The sequence below is a fragment of the Rhipicephalus microplus genome, chromosome 10 (genome assembly GCF_043290135.1).
Source record: "Rhipicephalus microplus isolate Deutch F79 chromosome 10, USDA_Rmic, whole genome shotgun sequence".
NCBI lineage: Eukaryota > Metazoa > Arthropoda > Arachnida > Ixodida > Ixodidae > Rhipicephalus > Rhipicephalus microplus.
This window is the reverse complement of record NC_134709.1, coordinates 98,713,679-98,737,707: the sequence shown is the minus strand read 5'-3', so window position 1 is coordinate 98,737,707 and position 24,029 is coordinate 98,713,679. Positions and strand designations below refer to the sequence as shown.

At 46.5% G+C, this 24,029-nt stretch overlaps 1 protein-coding gene across 1 annotated transcript; it reads left to right on the top strand.

Moving 5' to 3' along the window:
• The first annotated feature begins 7,813 nt into the window (after positions 1–7,813).
• Positions 7,814–22,385, top strand: LOC142774338 (MIF4G domain-containing protein B-like). The gene is made up of 4 exons (XM_075874731.1): positions 7,814–7,823; positions 8,538–8,656; positions 13,198–13,506; positions 22,152–22,385. The coding sequence occupies exons 1-4, from the start codon at positions 7,814–7,816 to the stop codon at positions 22,383–22,385; spliced, it is 672 nt and encodes a 223-aa protein (XP_075730846.1).
• Positions 22,386–24,029: the final 1,644 nt, after the last annotated feature.

Here is a 24,029-nt window from a genome sequence, read left to right as displayed (position 1 = left end):
GCATGTGCCACAGATGCTACTTTCACGAAGACAACGTGGTCGAAAGATGAGACAAAGGTGCAAAAATAACAAATATACGTTGCTAAGGCACGTTGCCGGGCTAGTTGGTTGAGATTCATCATTTTCACTGGTATAGCGCACCACGACAAGGACACACACAAAGAAGAGATGCACACACACACAGCGCTGTGTGTGTGTGCATCTCTTTTTTGTGTGTGTCCTTGTCGTGGTGCGCTATACCAGGGAAAATGATGAAATATACGTTGTGCTACAAATCCGTCAATCGCCATTGCCATCATTTACAAAGTGCATTTCACTTTCTCGTGTAGCAGCGAACCGCCAAAATGACACTTCGTGAGCGTAAGTACACTCGTTCAAAGTGCACTTACGTTGCCGCGTGTGACTGGGGTATAGTTTTTTTCCAATCTAAGACCCTGAAAACCCTCTGTAAACACGTAGTGAATAGCGTTGAAGAGGTCATGTCTCCATGGCTTACACCATTCTTTATTGGAATTCCGTCATTTTTTTATGCAAAACTATGGTGGCTGCAGATCCACTGTCAATTTTTTCAGTATTCCAGGACCAGGATTCCTCAGCAATCTGCTTGAGTTGACTTGAAGGCGCAATCCATCTCCTTCTCTGTCTTCTAATTCGATGCAATGAACCTCACAGTCTCCCTCTCCCTCCCCCCAAAGCATTTCTGCAACTAACGCGGTGTTGTGCTGCCTCCAGCCATAGGTCGGCACTTTGAGAGACTACTCACTCGTACTTACTCACCACAATTTTTTCAGCCTTCACCCTCACTCACGTTCGTACTTACGTCTACTCCCACTCATAGGTCGTCACTCACGTTCATACGCAAGCCTACTCACACTCACTACAACTCACTCACGTTTATACTCTCTCCTTCTCACACTCTAAGTACTCACTCACGTTTATACTCACTCCTACTCGCACTCATGAGTACTCACTCACGTTAAAACTCACTTCTACTCACACTGAAAGTACTCATTCACGTTCATACTCACTCTTACTCATACTCACGAGTACTCACTCACGTTCATACTCACTTATCCTCAAAATCAGAGTACTCACTCACGTTCATACTCACTCTTACTCATACTCATGAGTACTCACTCACGTTCATACTCACTTATACTCATACTCAGAGTACTCACTCACGTTCATACTCCCTGCTACTCACACTCACGAGTACTCACTCACGTTCAAACTTACGCCAACGCACACTCTAGGCCCTCACACACATTCATACTCACTACTCACACTGATGAGTACTCACTCATTTCATACTAACGACTACTCACACTTGTGAGTACTCACTCACGTTAATACTCACGCCAGCTAGCACTCATAGGCCCTCACTCACGTTCATACTCACGCCTACTCACACTCATTGCTCATGGCTCACGTTCATACTCACGACTACTTACACTCTTAGAAAAACACGGACTGCTGGGCGAGTTGGTAATTCATTTTAACTGAGGTGCGCAAAAAATTGAAGTACAAAAGGAAGACACGTCGAGGCAGCGCGCCGTGTTCAGGTGTCTCCTATTTGTACTTCAGTTTTTCGTGCACCTCAATTAAGACTCATAGTTACTCACTCACCTTCATACTCACGCCTGCTCAAGATCATAGGTCCTCACTCACCTCCGCACTCACATAAGGATTCACCTTCATACTTACGCCTACCCATACTCAGGCGCACTCAATCACGTACTTTTACATTCACATACTCATCAACATCACAGCAGGACAAAGGCCTCTCCCCTGTTCCGCCAGTCAACTCGGTCCTTTGCTTGCTGTTGCCACTTCATACCCGCAAACTTCCTAATCACATCTGCTCACCAAACTTTGTCTCCCCTTTTCCCGCTTTCCTTCTCTTGGAATCTACAAGATAACCGACAAAAAATGAAAGTAATGAACAACAATCTCGAAAGAAAACAGCGCTTCGAGATAGGTGGCAGTGCACTTGAAGTTGATAAAGGTATATACATCTCCTTAGGATAGGTAGTACCTGCGGAGCCGAGCCACGAGACTGAAGTAACTAGAAGAATAAGAGTGCGGTGGAGAAGATTCGGCAAGGTTTCTCAGCTCATGGCTGGTAGATGGTCACTATCCCCTGAAGACGAAGGTACATAACAGCTGCATCTTGCCTATACTTACCTACTGAGCAGACACCTGGAGGCTTACAAAGAAGGTTCAGCTTAAATTGAGGACGACGCCGAGAGCGATGGAAAGGAAAGTAGTAGTTGCAACCTTAAGAGTCAAGAAGAGAGCAGAGTGGATCAGGGAACAAACCGGGGTTAAGGATATCATAGTTGACATCAAGAAGAAGAAATGGACATGCGCCGGGCATGTAGCCCGTATGCAGGATAACAGCTGGTCATTAAGCATAACTGACCGGATTTCCATAGAAAGCAAACGGGTTAGGGGGAGACAGTAAGTTAGGTAGGCAAATGAGATTAGGAAGTTCGAGGGTACATAATGGCAGCAGCAAGCACAGGACCGAGTTGAGTGGCGGATGATGGGAGAGGCCTTTGTCCTGCAGTGGACGTTGTCAGGCCGATTATGAATATTAACATTGAGATAGCGTTACGTGTACTCAGGTTACTCAAGAAACAACCGAGCTGAACAATTGTCGCTTTCTTTAAGGTGACTTTCTGCTTAGTAATGGAATAGAGTGATAGCACGTGGATTTGTGCATAGTATGCACAGTGATTCTATAGCGTACATAAAGCGATGATACACCAAGGGCTCCAAAGCGTGACGGGGGAAAGGGTGGCAGAATGGCGGAAGGAAAGGCATATATTGCTAAAACTGAGATAAATTCACTTTTAACAGGGGAGCTGTTTTAAGGTTGGAGTAAGTCTGCGTAGTGTACGCCATGGTCTGCCGTCTGGTAACTTGCGCGGGGAAAGCCACAAAGGGCCGTCCGCCCTGTCAACCTGGCACTACACTTTCCTTGATTGGAAAACACGGCGGAGGAAGAAAAACGGTTGGTAAGGAGCCTCAACAAGCCTCGTTTGTTATTCAAAACAAGCCCACATCAACGTGTCCTGCAAATTTTTTACCGGTTGGCATGTTCCAAAACTATAATTATCAGGTTGTGTGTCACCCGGTATATGAGTGATGCCTCGTGCCAATACATAGTTGCTTGCAATGTCTGTTTGTTGTTTTGTCTTTTTATTGTGTCAAAGTAAAGTTCTTATAGTGAAATATTTTTAAAACTATTGCTACAGTTTCTTTTTCTCGCCAAATTGTTACGTCCTGTTTTACACACTTCATTCTTCATGGCTGCTTTCAGTGAGTAGAAAAGACAACATATCAAGTCACAAGTCTAACGCCTCCAGCGATCACCGCGTTATCATTTATCCGTAATGACCATAAATAAATATGGAAACTTCATGCAGATTTATGCCATGTCTTCCGCAGCATTTGACACGCACATCGCAGTCGCACTTTATAGTTGGCTATGCTGACACACGTGTATATAAGTGATACATAACTTGATTTAAAATCGCGCAAAATCTTTTCGCACTTCGCATTTTACTCTGTCGTATAGCTTGGTGAGTTATTTGGATGTGTTTTGTTAAAATAATGCCGAAATTGAGTTATTTCTCTCTATGTCGCTCTTTTTGCAGTAACTATAGGCAGCATGAAGATTGTTATCGTACTTGCTCACAATGAGTATTTCAATAATTTTAACAGTACTCGCGCAAAGCTAGTGCATGAGTCAGTTGAATAGCTTGAAATAGTTGTAGAACCACTTGCTACTTAGCGTGTGTCATTTGACACACTCAGCAGAGTTACTGGCAAGTATTCTTACTCTATAAGCAGTGGTAACACGACCTTTCAGATAAGGGTTCGTACACTTTTCAGAATTGGTTCGAAAGCAGGTCAATAATAACATAGTGTACATAGACTTTTTACGAGAATAGTTTCCACCAATTCGAGCTTTGGTTCTGATTTCCCAGCGAATCCGCAGCCTCTGAGGCTAGAAATATGCCTTCACAATTTTTTTGTTCGTCATTTATGGTTCAGTATCCACAGAAAGTTTTCCGCTGCTCAAAGGCGCGTAAACGAACACGGGCACACTTCGCGTTAGGCCTGTTTCCCCGCGTATATAGGAGCAGCTTCTTCAACATAAGTTTTAGGTACGCTCTCAGCAACAAATGCACGCCACCGTCTCGTGAAAGAATTAGTTACGCTGCACAGACAACAACCAAGCTTGGTGAGCATCTTCTTTAATGAACGAGCAATCGAAACCAACTAAAATTCGATCGTGCATGTTTTTTTTTTCAAAAATAGCTATGTTATCCTCTCAATCCTGCTCAACACTTTTCTCGGAACATACATTTTAACGAACAAGGCCGGAACCCCGTCCTGTAATAGGCACACGTTGTGCGCCAATGACAGGAGAACTGACAAGTGACGCGCCGTTCCTTAAGCGCCTTACTATATCTGCGCCTCAAATTAGTTTTTCCAAAGAAAGTTTATTAAATTTATTTAGAACTTAGGGATGTTGTGCACGCTTATGGAATTTTTCCAACGTTTGAGTGAGAGGACGCACGCTGCGCGTTGGATATATCGCAGTAAATGTTATTAAGACTGACGATAACCGCACTTCAAAGCGACATATTGTACCTTCAGCCGTGCAGACAAAATCTGCAATCAGCAAACAAACGCCCTTGATGAATGATTGTATCACTCATATTACGACAGCACTGTAAAAAGACGCGCAAAGCGGTTTCAACTCGTCGATAGACAGTTTTAGCTCAACAGCCATGCGTGCGCAGGCTGCCATTGGATTAACAGGCGCACGTATAGATGATTTCTAGGCGCACGTTGTCCGTGTCACGGAGCCTCCATCTACAATAAGTATGCTCACACTAAAAAGTTAAATCACGTTACCAGGCATGCAGGCGGACATTTTTGCGGGGGGAGGGGGGGGACGGGCCCGGTTAGCTACACCTTTGCTACGCCACTGCACGTTACGCTAATACGATAAGTAAATACGGCACGGGTCTGTGATGGCGCTCCTCCTCTCCTTCTTTGTTCTGTTTAAAGTGTGTCCTAGAATGTGTCTGAGGGCAAAAGAACTAAATATGCGAGAAGATGACTATACGAGCACTCTTGTATTATTTCACTAAAGTACCTATCCCGATCGGCAGGTGTATCGTAAACAATGCGTTGGCTGACGGGCAACAATACGGCGTGACACCTTGCATAGTAGTTTTTTTTAGGCTTTCGTGGTGTTTGGATTCTATTACTGGAGTTAGGAGCGCCGAAAGCACAATGAACGAGAGAGGAGGGGTGTACCGACTATAATCTACCGAGTCCCGTACCGTAATTGCGATCCGTACCTTCCTAACTTTCTAGTTTCAACAACTATTTCTCGAACGCAGTACAACCGAACAAGCAGCGCACTCTAGAGACAGAGAGGAGGGGCCGTCGCCGCCGCGCCGACGCAATCGTGTGCAGTGGCGCCAGGACACACAGGCACAGCGTACCGTGACGAACGACGAATTAAAAGCATGGCACCAGCCGCGTGATCTTTGTCGTATTACACACGCCAGTGTTGCGCAATGGGTGTCTCCATTCTACTCCAATTACGGTCCGGTGAATTAAAACTTGCTGCAGTTCCATTCCTTTAAATTCCTCGGAACTAAAAAAGACTGCCCATTCCCACTCCGAGAATGGCCAGGCCGTTCAATTCCATTCCTGTAATTCCTTAACGTCGGAAAGGCATATTGACAGTTTTATTGTGTTAAGAATGAACGTCCCATAAAGCTGACGTCAACCGATGAAACAAAAACTGCAAAAACATTAAGCGTTGCCATTTTTTGGGCGTGTTCATAAACGGAACTGGAAAACACATTGAGAGCTAACATATTGAGCGCATTGCTTTGTCGTCTGCGTTACGTTGTTTGTTAGCCCTCTATATGTTTTCGAGCGTTTATTTCGTGTGAACAAATATACACGCCTCGGAAGAGGAGGGATATTGCGAATCCGCGCCCGGGTCTATAGTTCGAGTTTGCACAAGCACGCAAAACACGTTCTAGGGCTAGTAGCTTAATGACAAATCTCGTGCAATAGCTCACCCTGCTGATTTCCGTAGGGGCAGTTCTATCGCCACCCATAGTATTTTCATGATCAGCATGTTTAAACGAAGGGTGATGCATTAATAACGTTTGGGCTTGAATGTGTCACTGCAAAAGTGAAAACATGGCGTATTTTTCTGCCGACCAAATTAGTGTGTGAGAAGACTAAGCGATTTTGCCAGATGTGTGGAGTGGTCGTGAATATGGAGAAAACTAAGATATGCTTAAACCGGAGCAAGACCCCCAAGATCGCTTGTATCAGTTGGAACAGGGCACCGTTCGGGCACCTTGTGCCTTTGCATCGATTACGCAACACTGGACCGCAGCAGTAACGCTTGTCAAGCGCACCTCGCAAGCATGAATGCGGTAAAGGACTGGTGTTCGCCTGTGCGCAGGTATGGAATCTCTTCGTTTGTCGCAAACGTCGGTCGGGTACTAAACTGCTCATGGGATAAAATTCAGGCTGTACCGAGAGTACACCCACACTTTCGTGTGGGTGTACCTTAGGCCAATGCGTGCACGGATAACTTGTTTCTCCCTTCAGTGTCTGCCGCACTTGTTTATACACTAACTTCCCCTCGGTTTCTCTTTTACAAATACGCAGATCGTTCATATATACTTTTACATCATGCCTACCCTAGCCTCTGGCTTGGCTCTGGGTAACTGAAAGCGCAGCTAGAGAATTCGTAGTGATCTTCGACTTTAATAATAATTATTCACGTTTAACTTCCTAAAACCACCATATGTGTATGGGTGACGGCGTAGTGGAGGACTCTGGAAATTTCGACCACCTGGGGTTCTTCAACGTGCACCCAAATCTGAGCACACGGGCCTACAACATCACACTCATAGTAACTCACTCATGTTCCTACTTGTTGCTACTCACTCTCACAGCAACTCACTCCCCTTCGCAGTCAAGTCTATTCACACTCATGAGTACTCACTCACGTTCGTACTTACTCCTACTCACATTCATGAGCTCTCACTCACTCCTAATCACACTCATGAATACTCACTCACGTTCATACTAACGAATACTCCCACTCATCAGTACTCACTCATGTCCAAGCTCACTTCTACTCACACTCATGAGTACTCACTCACGTTTGTTCTCTCTCCTTCTCACACTCAGAGTACTCACTCGCGTTCATACTCACTCCTACTCACACTCACAAGCTCTCACTCATTCCTACTCACACTGATGAATACTCACTCACGTTCATACTCACGGATACTCACACTGATGAGTACTCACTCACGCTCAAATTCACATCTACTCACACTCATGAGTACTCACTCACGTTCATACTCACTCACACTCAAAGTACTCACTCACGTTCATACCCACTCTTACTCCCGCTCGCAATACTCACTCACGTTCATACTCAATTCCACTCACGCTCAGAGTACTCACTCACATTCATACTCAGTTATACTCACACTCAGAGTAGTCACTCACGTTCATACTCACTCCTATTCACACTCAGAATACTCATTCACGCTCATACTCCCTCCTACTCACACTCACGAGCACCCACTCACGTTCATACTCACTTCTACTCACACTGAAAGTACTCATTCACGTATACTCACTCTTACTCATACTCATGAGTACTCAATCACGTTCTACTCCCTCCTACTCATACTCATCAGTATTCACTCATAGTCACACTCACCACGTTCAAATGAGTATGAATGAGTGTGAGTGAGTGTACTCATGAGTGAGTATGCCGAGCTATGCCTCCAGCATAGGCCCACCTATGAACGGGAGAACTATGTCATGTCACTTGATGTGAATTCACAGTTGAGTCGTAATAACGGCCTCATGTCGTCATTGGTCAGCAAAATTTTTGATCAAGACTGATTTTTGAATTTACATGAAGTGATACAAAAATTTTGGCTATCAGTGACATTATAATGACGTCATATGGTGACGTCCTCCCATGATTTTATTGCATCACTCGTGCTGAAATTACTAAATTCTCGCCTCTTATGTGGTGCATGCGGCTTTTAGCTTAATAATTCAGAACTTTTACTGTTTCCTTAAGTACAATATATTAAATGAAGATTTATATTGAGCTCAAAATTTCGGGGTCAAATATAACCTCTCTGTAGTGATAGCTACAATGGCTTTAACTTTTTCAGAGTAGTGAGAAAATGCTCGTACATTAAAAAGTGCCGTGCGACTAGGCACTTGTGTGGAATGGTATTACCATCTAAAGACGTCCTATGAACAAATAATTCACCTTGTAACATATTCTGCATTCTGTAGCAGAGCTATAAACACTAGAGTTATCGAGTGCATTCCGTAATTACCCATTCCTATGTTAAGTATGAATTGACTTCCCTGATGCACTTGAACACTAAATTTCAACACGTTTGTCACAACGTGACCCATTCACCGTTTTCCTTCAGATCCTGACTTGCTGACGCCAGTGGAAGTGGATCGACTTGTGCGCGTTGTCTTCTGGAAAGCCATCCACGACGACGACATTGCCGAGCCGGCAGCGAGGTTCTGCGTCCGCGTCGTCACGGTGAGTCATTAGCATTCGACGATGCACCTTACTTTTCAAGGCGAAAATGCCTCGTCAGATGCTGAAATCGGCAAAGGTCCCGTGATTAGTGGCCTAGCGTCGGTGGCGTTAACACAGTAAGGTTACGCCACCATGATCATGCGATGATGCCTCGATATGTCATCACGACGCCACTGATCATCAAAACATGTGGCCTCATAACAACGTCCTGGTGACGTCATGTATAACAAGACGTCACAGGGTGACGCAATCACGACAGCAGTGCTTGGTCGAACATAGGCTGTTCACGGAGGCTGTGTAAAACAAAGAAGCAGCAAGCCTACAATAACTACGGTCCTATCGGCAACGCATTGCAAAACCACGTTTGTTCCACAGAGCTTTCGGAGGCACGCGCAGAAGCTTTATCATATCGACTTCAGAGGAAAAGAGGTTGGACTTCGCATTCGAGTAGACTGACAAAGATGCGTGAGGGACCCTGCGAGCTTTATTTTAAAACGAAACTACGTGTACTTCGCGTGCAAGTACGTCTCCGTAATCAGTTGTCTGGCGTGTAAAGCCACCACCATCCTTACAACTACCATCCCAATTCGTATCTATCAACAGACTAATGATCTGCTTCGCTAGCCTTTTCCTTATCTGTAACCCAGCGTCGTAATAACTCCTGGGACGGGCTTATGCTTCCAATGAAGTTTATACCTAGCGGAAAAACCACTGTCCTCCGCATGTCTGTCACTGAAAGTTTTCCTGTGTTGAATGAAAAAATATTCGACTCAGCTAGCTAAAATCCACATGGCAGAACTGTCAGTGTTTCATAAGCATAAAGCTGAGATGACACGAAGGCAGTAGCAGTCTTTGCATTCTTTTCGGTAGATGTAATGACAATGCCCCGCCACTCAACAAAAGCTTCCGTTAAGTAACATGGTTTCCACTGCCTCCAGGATCGGCTAATCTTTGACAGAACGACAAAGACATATGATGACGTGACCATGTGGCGTAGTCATGACTTCAAAGCGACGTCCCGAATTTTCGCAATCTGCGAGTTTATTTTGCTAAAGAGACACCGAAAAGAAGCAATAATTTGGTTTAGGTTGATAAAGTGCACTCTAAGAACTCGTACACTTCAAGTTTTGCTATCATAAGTTAAATATTAGTGGAGAAACTATACTGAAGTTTGATCGTTGAATCTCGCGCCGAAATCGCCACACGTGATGCTGAAAATTCTGAAATGTACTTTTCGTATGTTCTCGACATTGGCTGGATGAAAATTTTCGAAATCTCCTATGCTAAGTCTAGGACACCGACAGAAGCCAAGGTACTTCCTTTTTATTGAGTAGATGCTATGTACGACCGAGTAAACGTTTTCCAAATTTACTTCGTCACGGTGTTTGGTGGGGGAATCTCACAGTAACGTCTCCACCCGCATTTTCTTTTCGTTAGTTTTCTCGCTAGCCGAACGTCGTCTTGTCGTAGGAGAGGTGTTTTCGTGATTCTGCCAGTGTACTTCACTAACACGCCAAAAAGTTTTTTTTTTACTTTCAGTCTTTCTTTAGGATAGTCTTTGCATCACTCACCGCTGACGTTGTACACTGGCGATGGTCACATTTAGCGTTTGGTAAGGCATGGAAGGCTTTCGCCTTTATCACTTAAAAAACCTTACGTCGGCGAGCTAGATTTTCTCCTGCATGTGGCAACAGAGTCCGTTAAATTGAAAAGAATCTTTTTTATCGAGAAACGCGCGTTTCGTTGGGAGTTTGCTCGCCAAGCTTATGCTTGGGGCATGTCCCTTGACGTTACTCTAGTTATCGAGGCGAGGGCTTTTGGTACACTTCCTATCTGATAGCTGCAGTGGCTCGGTGAGTGCACATCTCCACGCAGCTACTCATGATTAACACCTTTAAATCGAAGGCAGCGGCGCAGAGACCTCGCAGTACGGCTGCAATACAGGCCTGCCGCCTAGACCCCGCAATGAAAGCTTGCGAGTTTGAAAAAAGACAGTAGTGTCGGTAGCAATCGCAAAGCAGTGCCAGCATCGATGCGGATGTGGCAGAAGCGGTGAGGGCTCGCGCAGCTGACGCAAAGAGGGCTCGTCGACCAGCGGATCCTCAAGTGAGAGCCCGCGAAGCAGAGGCGGCACGTACGCTGCGGAAAGAAAACCTGTAATCGGAGTGGTCGCGGGAAACAGCGATCAAGCACCTAAATGTCACTACCCGAGTTTGGTTGCACCAACGCCCACTTCAAGCGAGACTTCTTGAATCGCTTGTTCGGCCATAGATTTAAGGTATGCGACCACGCGACCACGTGTGCTTTAACAATATCACGACCATCGTCTACAGCCGTAACTACCAGATCCACGAGAACGTCATCACTGTGCTCCAACGAGAGTTTCCTCTCGTGCAGTGTCTGCAGCGGAACGTGCCCGACGCCGCCGCCTTCGAAACACACCTCAAGTGCCGCGGCTCGTTAACACGCCTTGCTATAAGAAGGGACTCGTCCAGAGAACCCGTGGGTTCTCCCGACCAGTTCCGAGCGACCTCCTCCATCTTCCTTTACGTCGGGGAGATGACGTTTTTTTTTTGCAGTGAAAGCTGTTATCAGATAACAATGGAAGTGGCAGTGGGAGCGGTTGTCCACCACCGCTGGTGTCCACAACCACTATCCGCGAAATTAAGAAAAGAAAATGAACCGAGAAAAAATTTAAGGAATATCGACCACTTTTCTTATCATAGTCAAGACAGCATGAGCATCTTCAACTGCGGGGTCGGTTTCGTGCCCTCCACCTTGGTTTTCCGTATGAAGCAATGAAGTCAAGCTGGGCGACAAATACAGCCACCCTCTACCTACCTAGCATATGCTCTGTGCTTTCGGCTACGACTCTGGTGCCAGTAAGGGCCTCAGGCACCATCATAATATGTCATAGTAAAAGCTGCATTGAGATCACAACAAGATGTGATTTAGGCACCGCGATTATACGCCGCTGCCAATGCTGGTGTCCGCAACCAAGTTAAATGTAATCGAGAAAAAATATTTCTAGGAATGGATGGGATTTGAACCCCGGATTTCTGCGCGGCCATCGAGCCCTTAGAAAGATGGTGGTTGCTAACACTCCTTCACTGGAACACGCTATGCAGGTTTGTCTGGCCAGGAACCGTGTTAACATATAACAAACAGGGGTTACTCAATATCAATTGCACAACGACTGCAATTCAGTACTTTAACCAATTATAAAAGCTTCAGCCATAACTTTTTACCGTCAGTGGCCACAGCAGAAAGTGGGCATATATTGAGTATCCCCTACTTCCCAAAAGTTACATTTTTCATGACGTAATGTGTACCTTGAACTTGTATCAGTTGCTTTTGGAGTGTATGGAACTGTCTGTGGAAAGGACGCTGTTCCAGCTTTCTTTGGGAACGCGCTACGTGTTCTGCGTGGACCTGGAAATTTTTTATTGGTATTGGCAACTGCTGTTGTTAGGTTCTCTGTGGTCGCAATGTCCCTGAAAGTGCTTCCAATCGTAGATAGGAGGCCATCATTCAAGATCATTACGTTTGCGGCTCTAGAGTGACACATCAAGAGATTTACGAATGAATACTGGAATAACTGCAATTAATATAAAGTTTGCTGGTCTACAGACCTATTTGGCAGACCTGCCGCTTTCACACCGTTACCCAGTCTTTGCAGTTGCATGGAAAGCAAGACAGAAGAAATAAAGACAGGGACGTGTCAAGATAACTACGGGGTACTTGCAAAGGGTAACTGCCCCAAGAGTGTTTACATAGCGCGCTGGAAAGGCCACTCTTGGAGCTTTCGCTGTGATTGTGCCGCGTTTTCTGCGTAGGTCTGGTCATTCTCATTTCGAGCCCCTCTATGAATCGGATGAAATAAAGACGAGTGCTATGAAGCGAGCCATAAACAAGAAGTACACTAAACAGACACTCTACTTTGAACTGAAGTTTACTGAACAGATGTGATTTTTTAAAGCAGCAACCAGCAGGGGCGATAACATTTGTTGATCATCCGCGTCTTGCTAAATCCTCCATAAACGCTGTATCGTAATGGTAAAAATGAGTGGACAAACGTTAGTGCGTAATTCGACAGGCCTGTAGTAGGAGGTATAGAATACTCAGCTACACGGTAGAAGACATTGCCTTCCTGGGGCGTCTTTAGACAGCGGGATATCATTTTTGGTCATCTACGACCAAGCTACCTACAATTACATGTCGGAAATTTGCCATTATTTACCATCCACTGGTTAGATAATATTTTTTGTTACGCCTGTATTGGCAATAACCCGTCATAGTGCTCTAGTGGTTAATGAACACGACTACAGTCTGCAAGTCGCGGGATCAAATCCTGGCCGCGCCGACCGCATTTTCGATGGAGGCGAAAATGCTTGAAATTTGGTGCACTTCAAAGAATCCCAGGTGGTCGAAATTTCCCGAGGCCTTCATGACGGTTTCTCTCAATGATATCGTGGTTTTGAGACGTTAAACTCCCACATATATTCTTATATTTATTTGCAATGCATAGCATAATATTACAGGCTGAGCTGGATGGGGTGTTCATCGATTGGCTGTTGTGGACCTGCTGTGATTGGTTCAAGCAACACAACGTCCTGCTGCGGAGATCCACTGCAATTGTGCAATGGGAGCCGCCGCCACAGCAAGATGCTGGTAACCAACTGACCGCTTTAGTTGGCTTCATGGCCACGCTTCTGTCATCCATCCCTGGAAAAGGAACGGCTGCATCGGTGGGCTCGTGCCACCCCGGACACATCTTCTGCATCGCAGCCCTCCTGTGCGATTCCTGCAAGCTTGTCCTCAGGTCGCCTGAGCTGGACCATCACACCGAGGTATGTTATTGTCATCATAGCCACCACCACCACGGCTCGCCATAGGACCCATCATAAACTCTGTTGGTGCACCTACACAAATATGGTTGCTAAGTACAAGCCGTTCATTAATCACAGTCTTAAGTTCTCAAGGAGCAGTGACACCGAAATTCAAACATAAAATGTGGAGTTCATTCGCTTCTTTGGTATGCACGTGCTCTTCGGTGGAGTAGGAATCACATCCGTTGCGTAGAGGTTATTTTGTTTCAAATGCAAAGAGCGTTCAAAGCTACCACCACCGAGAAAACTAGGTGTGCCAAATCTCATCGGTGCATTCCCGGCCATGAGTCATCGACAGTATTTTGGCGTGTTCAGAGAGCTCCTGGGCCACGCAAAGTGGCATTGCCAAGTGACGATGAGTGAGCAGCAATGATGTTGACAATTTTAGCGTTGTCATCACGGAGTCTACATGCGGTACCGTCTGGTAGCAACGCCTGACTGCCTGGCAACGGCTTCACTTGCTTTGTTTTGCATGGTTTGTGCAGGGCTTTCGTGTTAATTCTGCGTGTGTGTTTGCTGCTTCACGTGATTTGTCGGGAATTAGTGTGTGCGAATGTGATTATTTGAAGCTATAGGCTCATCGCGAACAAGTAACACGCACGCAGCGTTCATTTGTCTTACCAGCCAGCGTGGCCCAAGCGTGCGTCTCCAGCTGCCTCGTCACTGCTTGGCCCGGCGTCGATTTCAGAGTAAATGTTCAAAAGAGGATCGAAGCAACATGGGTTCACCGCGGTGGGAATCGTCACGATTCCATATTCCTTAGTGTTTTGATCATCACTTGTGGACGCTGATGACGGCGGCGACGACAATAGCTTTAGCCGAGGCATGCTTATACACGTGCTCACAGAGCAGAACGAGTGTCAAGTGAAAATTAAGTCACTATTTCTTGTGGCCGCTTGATCAGACGGGGCGGGACTGCGGGAGGTGACCACTTGGCAGTGCTGGCAGCGCTGAAAATTGGCGTGCTTTGCACCCATTTTCTATTGGGTTCGATGCCGGTCATAGTGATCGAGATTACGTATATTAATTTGTCCCTATGTTGCGTGATCAGTGCCGAACCGTCACCAAGGGATTGACACCTACGCGTTGACGCAATAAATGTGACATGCATAAAGTTGATATCATTGCTCCTTTAACAAATAAACAACTACGCGTCTGTATAAGGCACTCTGTGCACCTACATATACGTATATGCAAATACAGTAAAAGCTTTATAGGTCGTAGCTCAACAATCCGGAAAATAGCATCATTCGCACTGGTCCTTTGGCTCCGGCCAGCCTACGCGTTGCTCAACGGAAGGAAACTCTCTTTAATTCGGTCACATTAGGCCACAGCCCAGTTCGTTTGGATAATCCTCGGAGCACGCTGAACACGAAACACCGCTATTCTTTGTCACAAAAGAGCAAAAACAGCATTCGCAGCCAACTGAAACAAGTTTGGGGGGGGGGGGGGGTCGTGATCACTATTTTCATCAGTTAGTGACGGCCTTCTTGTGGTGGTTGCCGCGTAATGGCGGCAGTACACACATGGGAGGCCTGCCTAAAACTTCTCGTTTTAATTGAACACGGTAGTCTGGCAGCGGGGTCAAAAGTTCCTGCTTTTACACTGGTCTTAAGCGGAATAAGTGTAGCATTTTCGCACTCATAAAGAAAATGGAAGTATATATATGTCAGACATTTATTTTACTGTTTTCTTGATACATTCGATAGCTCGGCATTTGATGAGTTTTGATACATTTACCAGTTTCATAAAAATAAATTATAGAGATTTTACTGTATTGTTCACATTGTGCACGATGCTGATTAGTTATCCTCGTCACTATCAGCCTGACAACGCCCACTGCAGAGAACAGACCTCTTACGTCTTACGCCTACCAATCTGCTCTTGTGCTTTTAGTTCCACGTTGTGCCTCAAATTCTTTCTTAATCTCATCTGCCCACACAACTTTCTGTCTTCATCTCACACGTCTACTTTCTCTTATAATCCAGTCAGTTACCTTTAATGACCAGCGCTTATCCTGCCTACGCACTGCGTGCTCTGCCCATGATTATTTATTCTTCTTAATTTTGACTATGATAGCCGTAACCCCGGTTTGTTCCCTGACCAACTCTGCTCCCTTATTGTCTCTTGAGGTTACACATATCATTTTGCTTTCCATCGCTCACTGCATCATCATCAATTTTTGTTGAATTCTGGGTCTTTGAAAGCTTCCAGGATCCTGCTCCGTAGGTAAGTGTCTGTAAGATGAAGCTCTTATATACATTCTTTATAAGAGATAGTGGTAGCCTTCCCATCAATGATTTTAGAATGTGTGTCGAGTATGCTCCGCCCCATCCTTATTCTTCTAGCTAATTGACTCTCGTGGTTCGGTTCTGTGGTTACTAGCTGTCACACCAGTCCCGTTAATTCGGGAGGCGATCACCGGGCTAATTCCAAGGGCCGAAGTATTGGCCCCCCGAACCGCACCACGAAAGCGTGGACAATTTAGAAGGGGTCCTTTTTGGCGCGCCAGCGGACGCCGGCTGTGGCCCAAAGAACAAGCCAGAGCCGAGAGTTGATAAACAAAACAAATATTATATTCAAAAATGGCAGATCGAAAACAATACACAAGAATGCACACTCCACAATAGTTACATACAATACGTCACCAATCAAACAACGTACTACACAGTACAATCAGCCACACTCAAAACAACGGACACAGACAACGATACGCACTACAATGCAGTCGCATGCATTGAACCACCAAAACACTTAAAGACTAAAGAGATAGAAAACCTATCCAGTCCAAAGTTCTTGGAACAAAAGTCTGGATGATACTCTTCCGAGAATCACTCACTCAAAGTCCAGTGTTGTTGTCGTTCCGCAGCCCTCGAAGTTTCTCTTCCAGGAAACCTCGCCGAAGTTTCTCTTCCAGGAAACCTCACGTCTTCAATAGGCCACTCTCCAAGCTTCAAACTTCTTCGCCCGAACACGTCGGCTTCACACACGCAGCTGTCGCCACGCGTCTTCGTTCGATAGCGGTAAACACACACTCTTGCCTGTAGCTCGAGTCGTCACCCCTCAGGTGGAAATCCTCTTCATCTCCTGCTTCGTCCCTACGGACAAAACCTTCGCCGACTACACGGCGGAATCCCTACGCACTCTGGTGCTACTTCCGTCTTCTCCTGATCTCTCATCTCGGCTGCTCGGTTAAATACCTTCCGTGCGAGATTCCAGAAGGTTCTCATCATTTCGTCGGCGCGATACGCAGCGAAGGCTGGGAAGAGGGCGCGATGGTTGGAACGCCCTCCACGGCAGATGACTCAGCTCGGTATGACCACGCCTATTTCCTTCTGGAACTTTCCAGCGCTTGCTCGACCGCCGTTGTGGGGTGAGGAGGTTCGTCGGCGAAGCCACGCTTCCGAGAGGAGAGCGCGCGCCCCGGGGAGCCTTGGATGTTTGTTTTCTTTTTTTTTCTTTAAACCTCGCGGCGTCTCTTTCGCGCGTTATCGCAAGAATTTGGCGGCGCTCCCATTTTTAGCGCTCGTTCTGTGACACTGCCCCCCCCCTTTAAGAATATTATCTCATAATATTTCAAACCACACAAACGAGCGCGAACAGTCAACACACACTCTGCAAGACTGTAACACAAACCGTCGCTCATGACACTTCACATTCACAATAGATCCTCAATACAACTGTACATTGTAATTCAATTCTACGACACATGAAATATAGCCACAGGTATATGACTACAACACTTCATCACACATTCCAAACAATACAAATGTATAAAGTTCTCTCATTACAACAATTACTATACTCACATCATTACTATACATCACATTACCGAAACAAACATTTTGACTCACTCAACATACAGTTGCGACACAGGACAACAAGGACATTAACACAACATATGGCACTCAGCACTGCCAAGCACATTCAGATTCGACCTCGACACCTATCCTGTGTATTTCGAGCTGCGCTTGCGTCCTTTCTTGCGGTGCTTGCTCGATCTCTTCTTGTTTTTCTTTGTTCTTTTTCGGCGAGCCTTTTCCAACGAGAGGTATCTGAGGCAGCGTCTCAGCCATTGTTGCCACTTCTGACACTGTTAAAGGGTCATAACATTCGACGAGTCCTGTCTGTTTATTTACCAGCTTGATCATGTCTCTACATTTTGCCCGGTTGGCCAACCCCGTCTCCTTTACACTGTCGGTCGGTTGAGGTCGTGCCGACGTAAGTCCAGTTGCTCGGCCCCTGAACTCATTCAACACGATCATCTTCTCATTCACTGTCTCTTGCGCCGCGGCTTCACCTTGGGCTCTAGTGAGATCCGTCACGGGCTGCTCCTCCACTGTATCTCGCGGTCGCTGGGTTGGCGAGGGCACTATCTTCGGGTCTTCCCCCAAACGTTCTGGATCATTCGGCCCTCGCGCCCCGTCAATGTTTCCGATGACAAGGTCGTACAGGGGGGTCGTCATGCATAAAGCAGTAACCTTCCCGCTGAAGTACGGGGTTTCAACCTCGATTTCTGCTTCGGGAAGCATCCGAATGGTATGGTCAATTAGGCAAACCGGTTTCGTTTTGCCTGTTAACTCACTTTCCCGTACCAAATTTCTCCGCACGATAACTGTGGAGCTACCGGTGTCTCTTAGAACCATAATCTTCTTGCCTGCAACCTTTCCAGGCAGCGTTGGCATTCCCTTCGTAACACCGGTTGGCTGTTTTGACATTACAGCACCCACAATAGGAATTTTCTCCCCATTCTTCAACTCTACGAATCCATCGGTGACGGCATTATTATCAGATTTCGGTGCCACTTGCACACAGGATACCTGGTGAGTTTGACTCACTCCGTTCCGACAAGCGTCTGCTTTGTGCCCAGTCTGACCACACTTAAAACATTTTACTGCCGTAGGCCTCGTAAAGATCGTTCGACAGTTTTTCGCGCGATGACCCACTCGGTTGCACAGAAAACATCGCGGAATGCTCTCTGGTGCACGCTTCTTTTCTTCGGGAGCCAATTTCTTCGACTCCTCGGGACAATCCTTCTTGACCTTGGCCAAATTAGTGCCACCTTGTGCTTCCAAGAATTGATCAGCCAATTCAAGCATTCCTTCAAGTGACTCAGCCTTCCTCTCTTTCAAGTACAGCGACAGGCTTGGGTGGCAACTAGTAAGAAATTGTTCTCTAATTAGGAGCTCTCTAAGTTCATCGTACTCCTGCGCTGTCCCGGAAAGTTCAATCCATCTGTCGAAATAATGGCAAAGTCGGGCGGCATACTGCGTAGCCGTCTCACCATCAGCTGGCTTTCCTGTCTGAAATCTGTCCCGGAAACCTTCTACAGTAAATCTAAATCGCTTCAGCGAAGCAGCTTTCACCTTTGCATAGTTGGCTGCATCGGTCGGCGTCAGCCTACCGTACACACTGAGCGCTTCACCACTCAAGCAAGTACTCAAAGCAGTTGCCCATTGATGTTCCGGCCAATTTTGGCTTCTCGCAATCGTCTCAAACCGGTGAAGGTACGCGTCAAGGTCGTCCTTCCTTTCATCAAACGCTACAAGCAGCTTGCTTGGGTTCAAGCGGAAACCCTGATCTTCCCGTTCGCTGCTTTCAACTCTAGCTTGGACGGGAGTTTCACTTCGCTGTTGCAAACGGAGCCGCTCGAGTTCCACCTTGTGCTGTCGCTGCCGTTCCATTTCCTCTCTTTCTTCTTTCGCCCTCTCAGCTGCCAGTCTTTCTCCTGCTCCCACTTCAATTGCAGCTCTCTTTCTTCTTTCAGCTGTCGCTCCCTTGCCTCTCTTTCTTCTCTCGCCCTTTCAGCTGCCAACTTTTCTCTCTCCAATTCCAACTTCAATTGTTGCTCTCTTTCTTCCTTCAGCTGTCGCTCCCTTGCCTCTCTTTCTTCCTTCAGCTGTCGCTCCTTTGCCTCTCTTTCTTCCTTCTCTCTCGCAGCTGCCAACCTCTCTCTCTCCAACTCAGCTGCTTTTTCTTCCTTGGCCCTCTCAGCTGCCAACCTCTCTCTCTCCAACTCAGCTGCTTTTCTTCCTTGGCTCTCTCAACTGCCAACCTCTCTCGTTCCAACTCAGCTGTTTTTTCTTCCTTGGCTCTCTCAGCTGCCAACCTATCTCTCTCCACCACCTCTTTCTCCTTCTGGCTTACCCACTTCCGTAGTTCGGCGCCAGAAAGACCCATCTTCTCACCAAGAGCTACTAACTTTTCGAGATCCATTGTGTCTCGCAAATAAAACCTTGCCGCGTGTAAAAGTATCTGCCTAAATTGGTCTTTCGGAACACTCCCCTGCGCTCGTTAACGAGAACACTGAACAACACACAAAATCATTCCGATAGCAGTATCAACCACTCGAGGCTCTTTCTCACTTCTTTGGACACACTGTGCACCAAAAGGTCCTGTGTCGCGGACGCCAGATTAATTGTCCCACCAGTCCCGTTAATTCGGGAGGCGATCGCCGGGCTAATTCCAAGGGCCGAAGTATTGGCCCCCTGAGCCGCACCACGAAAGCGTGGACAATTTAGAAGGGGTCTTTTTTGGCGCGCCAGCGGACGCCGGCTGTGGCCCAAAGAACAAGTCAGAGCCGAGAGTTGATAAACAAAACAAATATTATATTCAAAAATGGCAGATCGAAAACAATACACAAGAATGCACACTCCACAATAGTTATATACAATACGTCGCCAATCAAACAACGTACTACACAGTACAATCAGCCACACTCAAAACAACGGACACAGACAACGATACGCACTACAATGCAGTCGCATGCATTGAACCACCAAGACACTTAAAGACTAAAGAGATAGAAAACCTATTCTGTCCAAAGTTCTTGGAACAAAAGTCTAGATGACACTCTTCCGAGAATCACTCACTCAAAGTCCAGTGTTGTTGTCGTTCCGCTGCCCCCGAAGTTTCTCTTCCAGGAAACCTCGCGTCGTCAATTGGCCAACTCCAAGCTTCAACTTCTTCGCCAGAAACACGTCGGCTTCACACACGCAGCTGTCGCCACGCGTCTTCGCTCGATAGCGGTAAACACACACTCTTGCCTGTAGCTCGAGTCGTCACCCCTCAGGTGGAAATCCTCTTCATCTCCTGCTTCGTCCCTACGGACAAAACCTTCACCGACTACACGGTGGAATCCCTACGCACTCTGGCGCTACTTCCGTCTTCTCGTGATCTCTCATCTCGGCTGCTCGGTTAAATATCTTCCGTGCGAGATTCCAGAAGGTTCTCATCATTTCGTCGGCGCGATACGCAGCGAAGGCTGGGAAGAGGGCGAGACGGTTGGAACGCCCTCCGCGGCAGATGACTCAGCTCGGTATGACCACGCCTATTTCCTTCTGGAACTTTCCAGCGCTTGCTCGACCGCCGTTGTGGGGTGAGGAGGTTCGTCGGCGAAGCCACGCTTCCGAGAGGAGAGCGTGCGCCCCGGGGAGCCTTGGATGTTTGTTTTCTTTTTTTTCTTTTGACCTCGCGGCGTCTCTTTCGCGCGTTATCGCAAGAATTTGGCGGCGCGCCCATTTTTAGCGCTCGTTCTGTGACACTAGCTACCTTTTCTAAGTAGGCATATCACTTTAGAACATTAGTTATTGCTGTGCCCATTGTAACATCAGTGAAGCTGTCCAAGCCCCCACATGTTACTGGTTGACATAGTGCTACTGACAGTTCAATTGTGTGCTTAGGCCATGTGTTCCCACCTCTTCCCTGATTTCACATGTCTCATTTTACATAAACCACGTATAGGGTGTTTTCACCAAGAACTTTCGCGCACTGGTGTGGCTTTGTTGCAGAATAGTTGACTCGTCTCTGTTATATACATGTTCTATGAAGCCTTCTTAACAAAGGAACTGTTTGAAAGCGAGGATCGGCTGTGCGCACTTTTTAGCCCACGCGTGAGAGCGAAGCCCGACAAGAGGGAAAACAGAGTTAAAGCTATGAGAGGTACAGGAGAAGCCTATAGAGGAGCTACTTGAGCCAGGTGGAGAAAGCGTAGCAATATGGAGAAGGCCACGCACGGTGGAAAGCCACGCAAGGTAGAAAGAACCAGAATGAAGGGTAAGCTGCGGCAGGATTAGAACAGGTGGTGTAGGGAGGAGAGATAGTAGTAGTGGGATTGACTGGGTCGGGGAAAGATGTCGACCAATGCTAGCGCATTTTCAAGCATCGGCGATACAAGAGCAAGAGCAGGAACAGTGCGCCGACCTTTGGCGACTTGAATCCATTGCTTGGACTCTTTAACGAGCCTTCGTACACTGTTAAAAAAGGCAGTCCTACTTACTAACTTTGAGGTAGTAAATTGTTATCACAACATTCACTACCTAAGTAGTAACTGCAGGTAGTATACCACAGACGCTTAGTACGAGAATAAACCAGAGGTAGTGAATGTCTGTGATCTACTACCTGCAGTTACTACTTAGGTAGTGAATGTTTCGACAACAATTTACTACCTCAAAGTTAGTAAGTAGCACTGCCTTTTTTCTAAGAGTGTAGGTCAAGAGTGTTGAAGCCTTGTAGAGATGCGCGATTTTTTCTTCAGTTGGACAACACATTTTAACAGACTGCTATGCATATAATAATATATTAATGTTTTAAAACTGCCACCGCAGGTCGAGTGCCTCCGCAGAGCCCTAACTACAGCCGGCGAAGCTGCAGAACGAGGTGCCCCTGCCCGCATGGCGGCACTGGTGACCTGCTTGCGGGACGCTTTCTTGTCGTCAGATATTCCGGAGGATGATCGCCTGACGCTGCTCGAACTTATAGAGCTGCGCGCTTCTGGATGGAAACTATCTCTGGAGCAGCAACTCTCGTACGCTAGCCTCAACGACGCCGTCGGAGACTAATTCGACGATGTTCAGAACTTGTCACCTCTCCCATGGCGCATCGCCGAATGAGGCTTCCTTACATTTCCATCCAGGGATGAAAGCCTACCGTCAAAACGCCTTCAGCGGCACTCAAGAGCTTCGTTTTTTTTCTTTTGTGTGAAATAAACGAATTCTCATTTGATAGATACACCTATGGGTTTTACGCGCTGTCTTTAACCTTTTCTTTTTGAACAAATACAGTGATTTTTTTTAAGTATAGTGATGGAGTGCCTCAGCTGAAACGAGGTAACAGCATGGCCCAGAACGGAAAGCTGCCACAAGATAAATCTTGTTTCGAGCGGACGGCAAGTGGGTTCCCCCGCCTCACACCCTCAAATATTTTTTTTCGAGTTTGCACGTGCATGCATACACGCACGAACATTCGATAAGAATATCAGAACCGCCTCCACAACAGCATTTCGGTTACGCCCTTTCAAGTGCACCCTTTGCTGCTTCAGTCAGAATCGGCCACCAAGGAACGCGCGTTTTGTCCCTTCGTAGATTTCCATTCACGCAGGTGGGCTGTGCCGCCAGCGTCAGCCGCCATTTGGTTTCGGCTTAGGCTGTCAATTACTCTGCACTGTGGAGTGTCTCACTCAATGCGGCAGAAGGAAGAAGGCTGAAAGGAACAATTGACCGACAAGCATAGCGTTGTCTCAACAAATACCAGAAGAAAGGCGTTGTGGAATTTACCGAAGAAAATTCACTCTGTGTAATGAATAACTTCTTCCGAAAGAACTCAGATGAGAAGCGAATATCGAAATTCCTGAATTAGAAACATTGAAACGATACCAATTAGGGCAAGTATATTTCATGATATATATACAGTGAATATTTACTTCTTCATTTATTTATTTATTCACATAATTACAAATACTACAGAGCGCTTTCGGGCTGCAGCAGGAGTGAGTAAATGAATTTCAATAATAATTTCGGAAACTGAACACGCTAAAAACAATACAGCACAAATGACAAGAAAAAAAAACCCTCCAGGCTTGAGCGGAACGCGCAGCACAGACACTGCGACAGCTGAAAGAGCAGCATTTCGGTGCCTTTTCAAACAATTTGGGTAAAGGCTACAAGGCCTACTTGCGGTGTAGCCACTACGCCATAATTTTGGTGCGGGAATTTGTTTGTTTGTAGCCTGGAATCCATGACACAGACCCACTCTGGTGCCAAGAAAACATAATATCCAGTATGCCATCCTTCGTCAATATTCGGTGCAGCGTCATCCGCTTCACGCTTACAAGAAATTGTGTGCAATATTTTCTTGCCGTGGTTGACGACGAGGAAGGATTATGTCTAACGCTATTATGATATGGTAGTGCCATTCAACGACCCACTCAATATGAAATTCGCATGGTGTGGTTGCTGACTGCTCTGTTGCTGTTCTCAACGCATTATTTACACACATTAGTGGCAATTTCTTTACTGGCATGAAGCCTGCCTACGATCAGTCTGCCACGGAGTTCCAAGCACAGGCGTAGCTGAGTGTAGAAGGCTCGGTCGGCACGCAGGAGACTCGGGTTCGAATCCAATTGTAGTCTTGCTGTTTTTTCCTTAGTTTTTTTCTCCTTTTGCGCGAATACAAACACCGGTGGCAGCAGAGAACTACGGTGCACG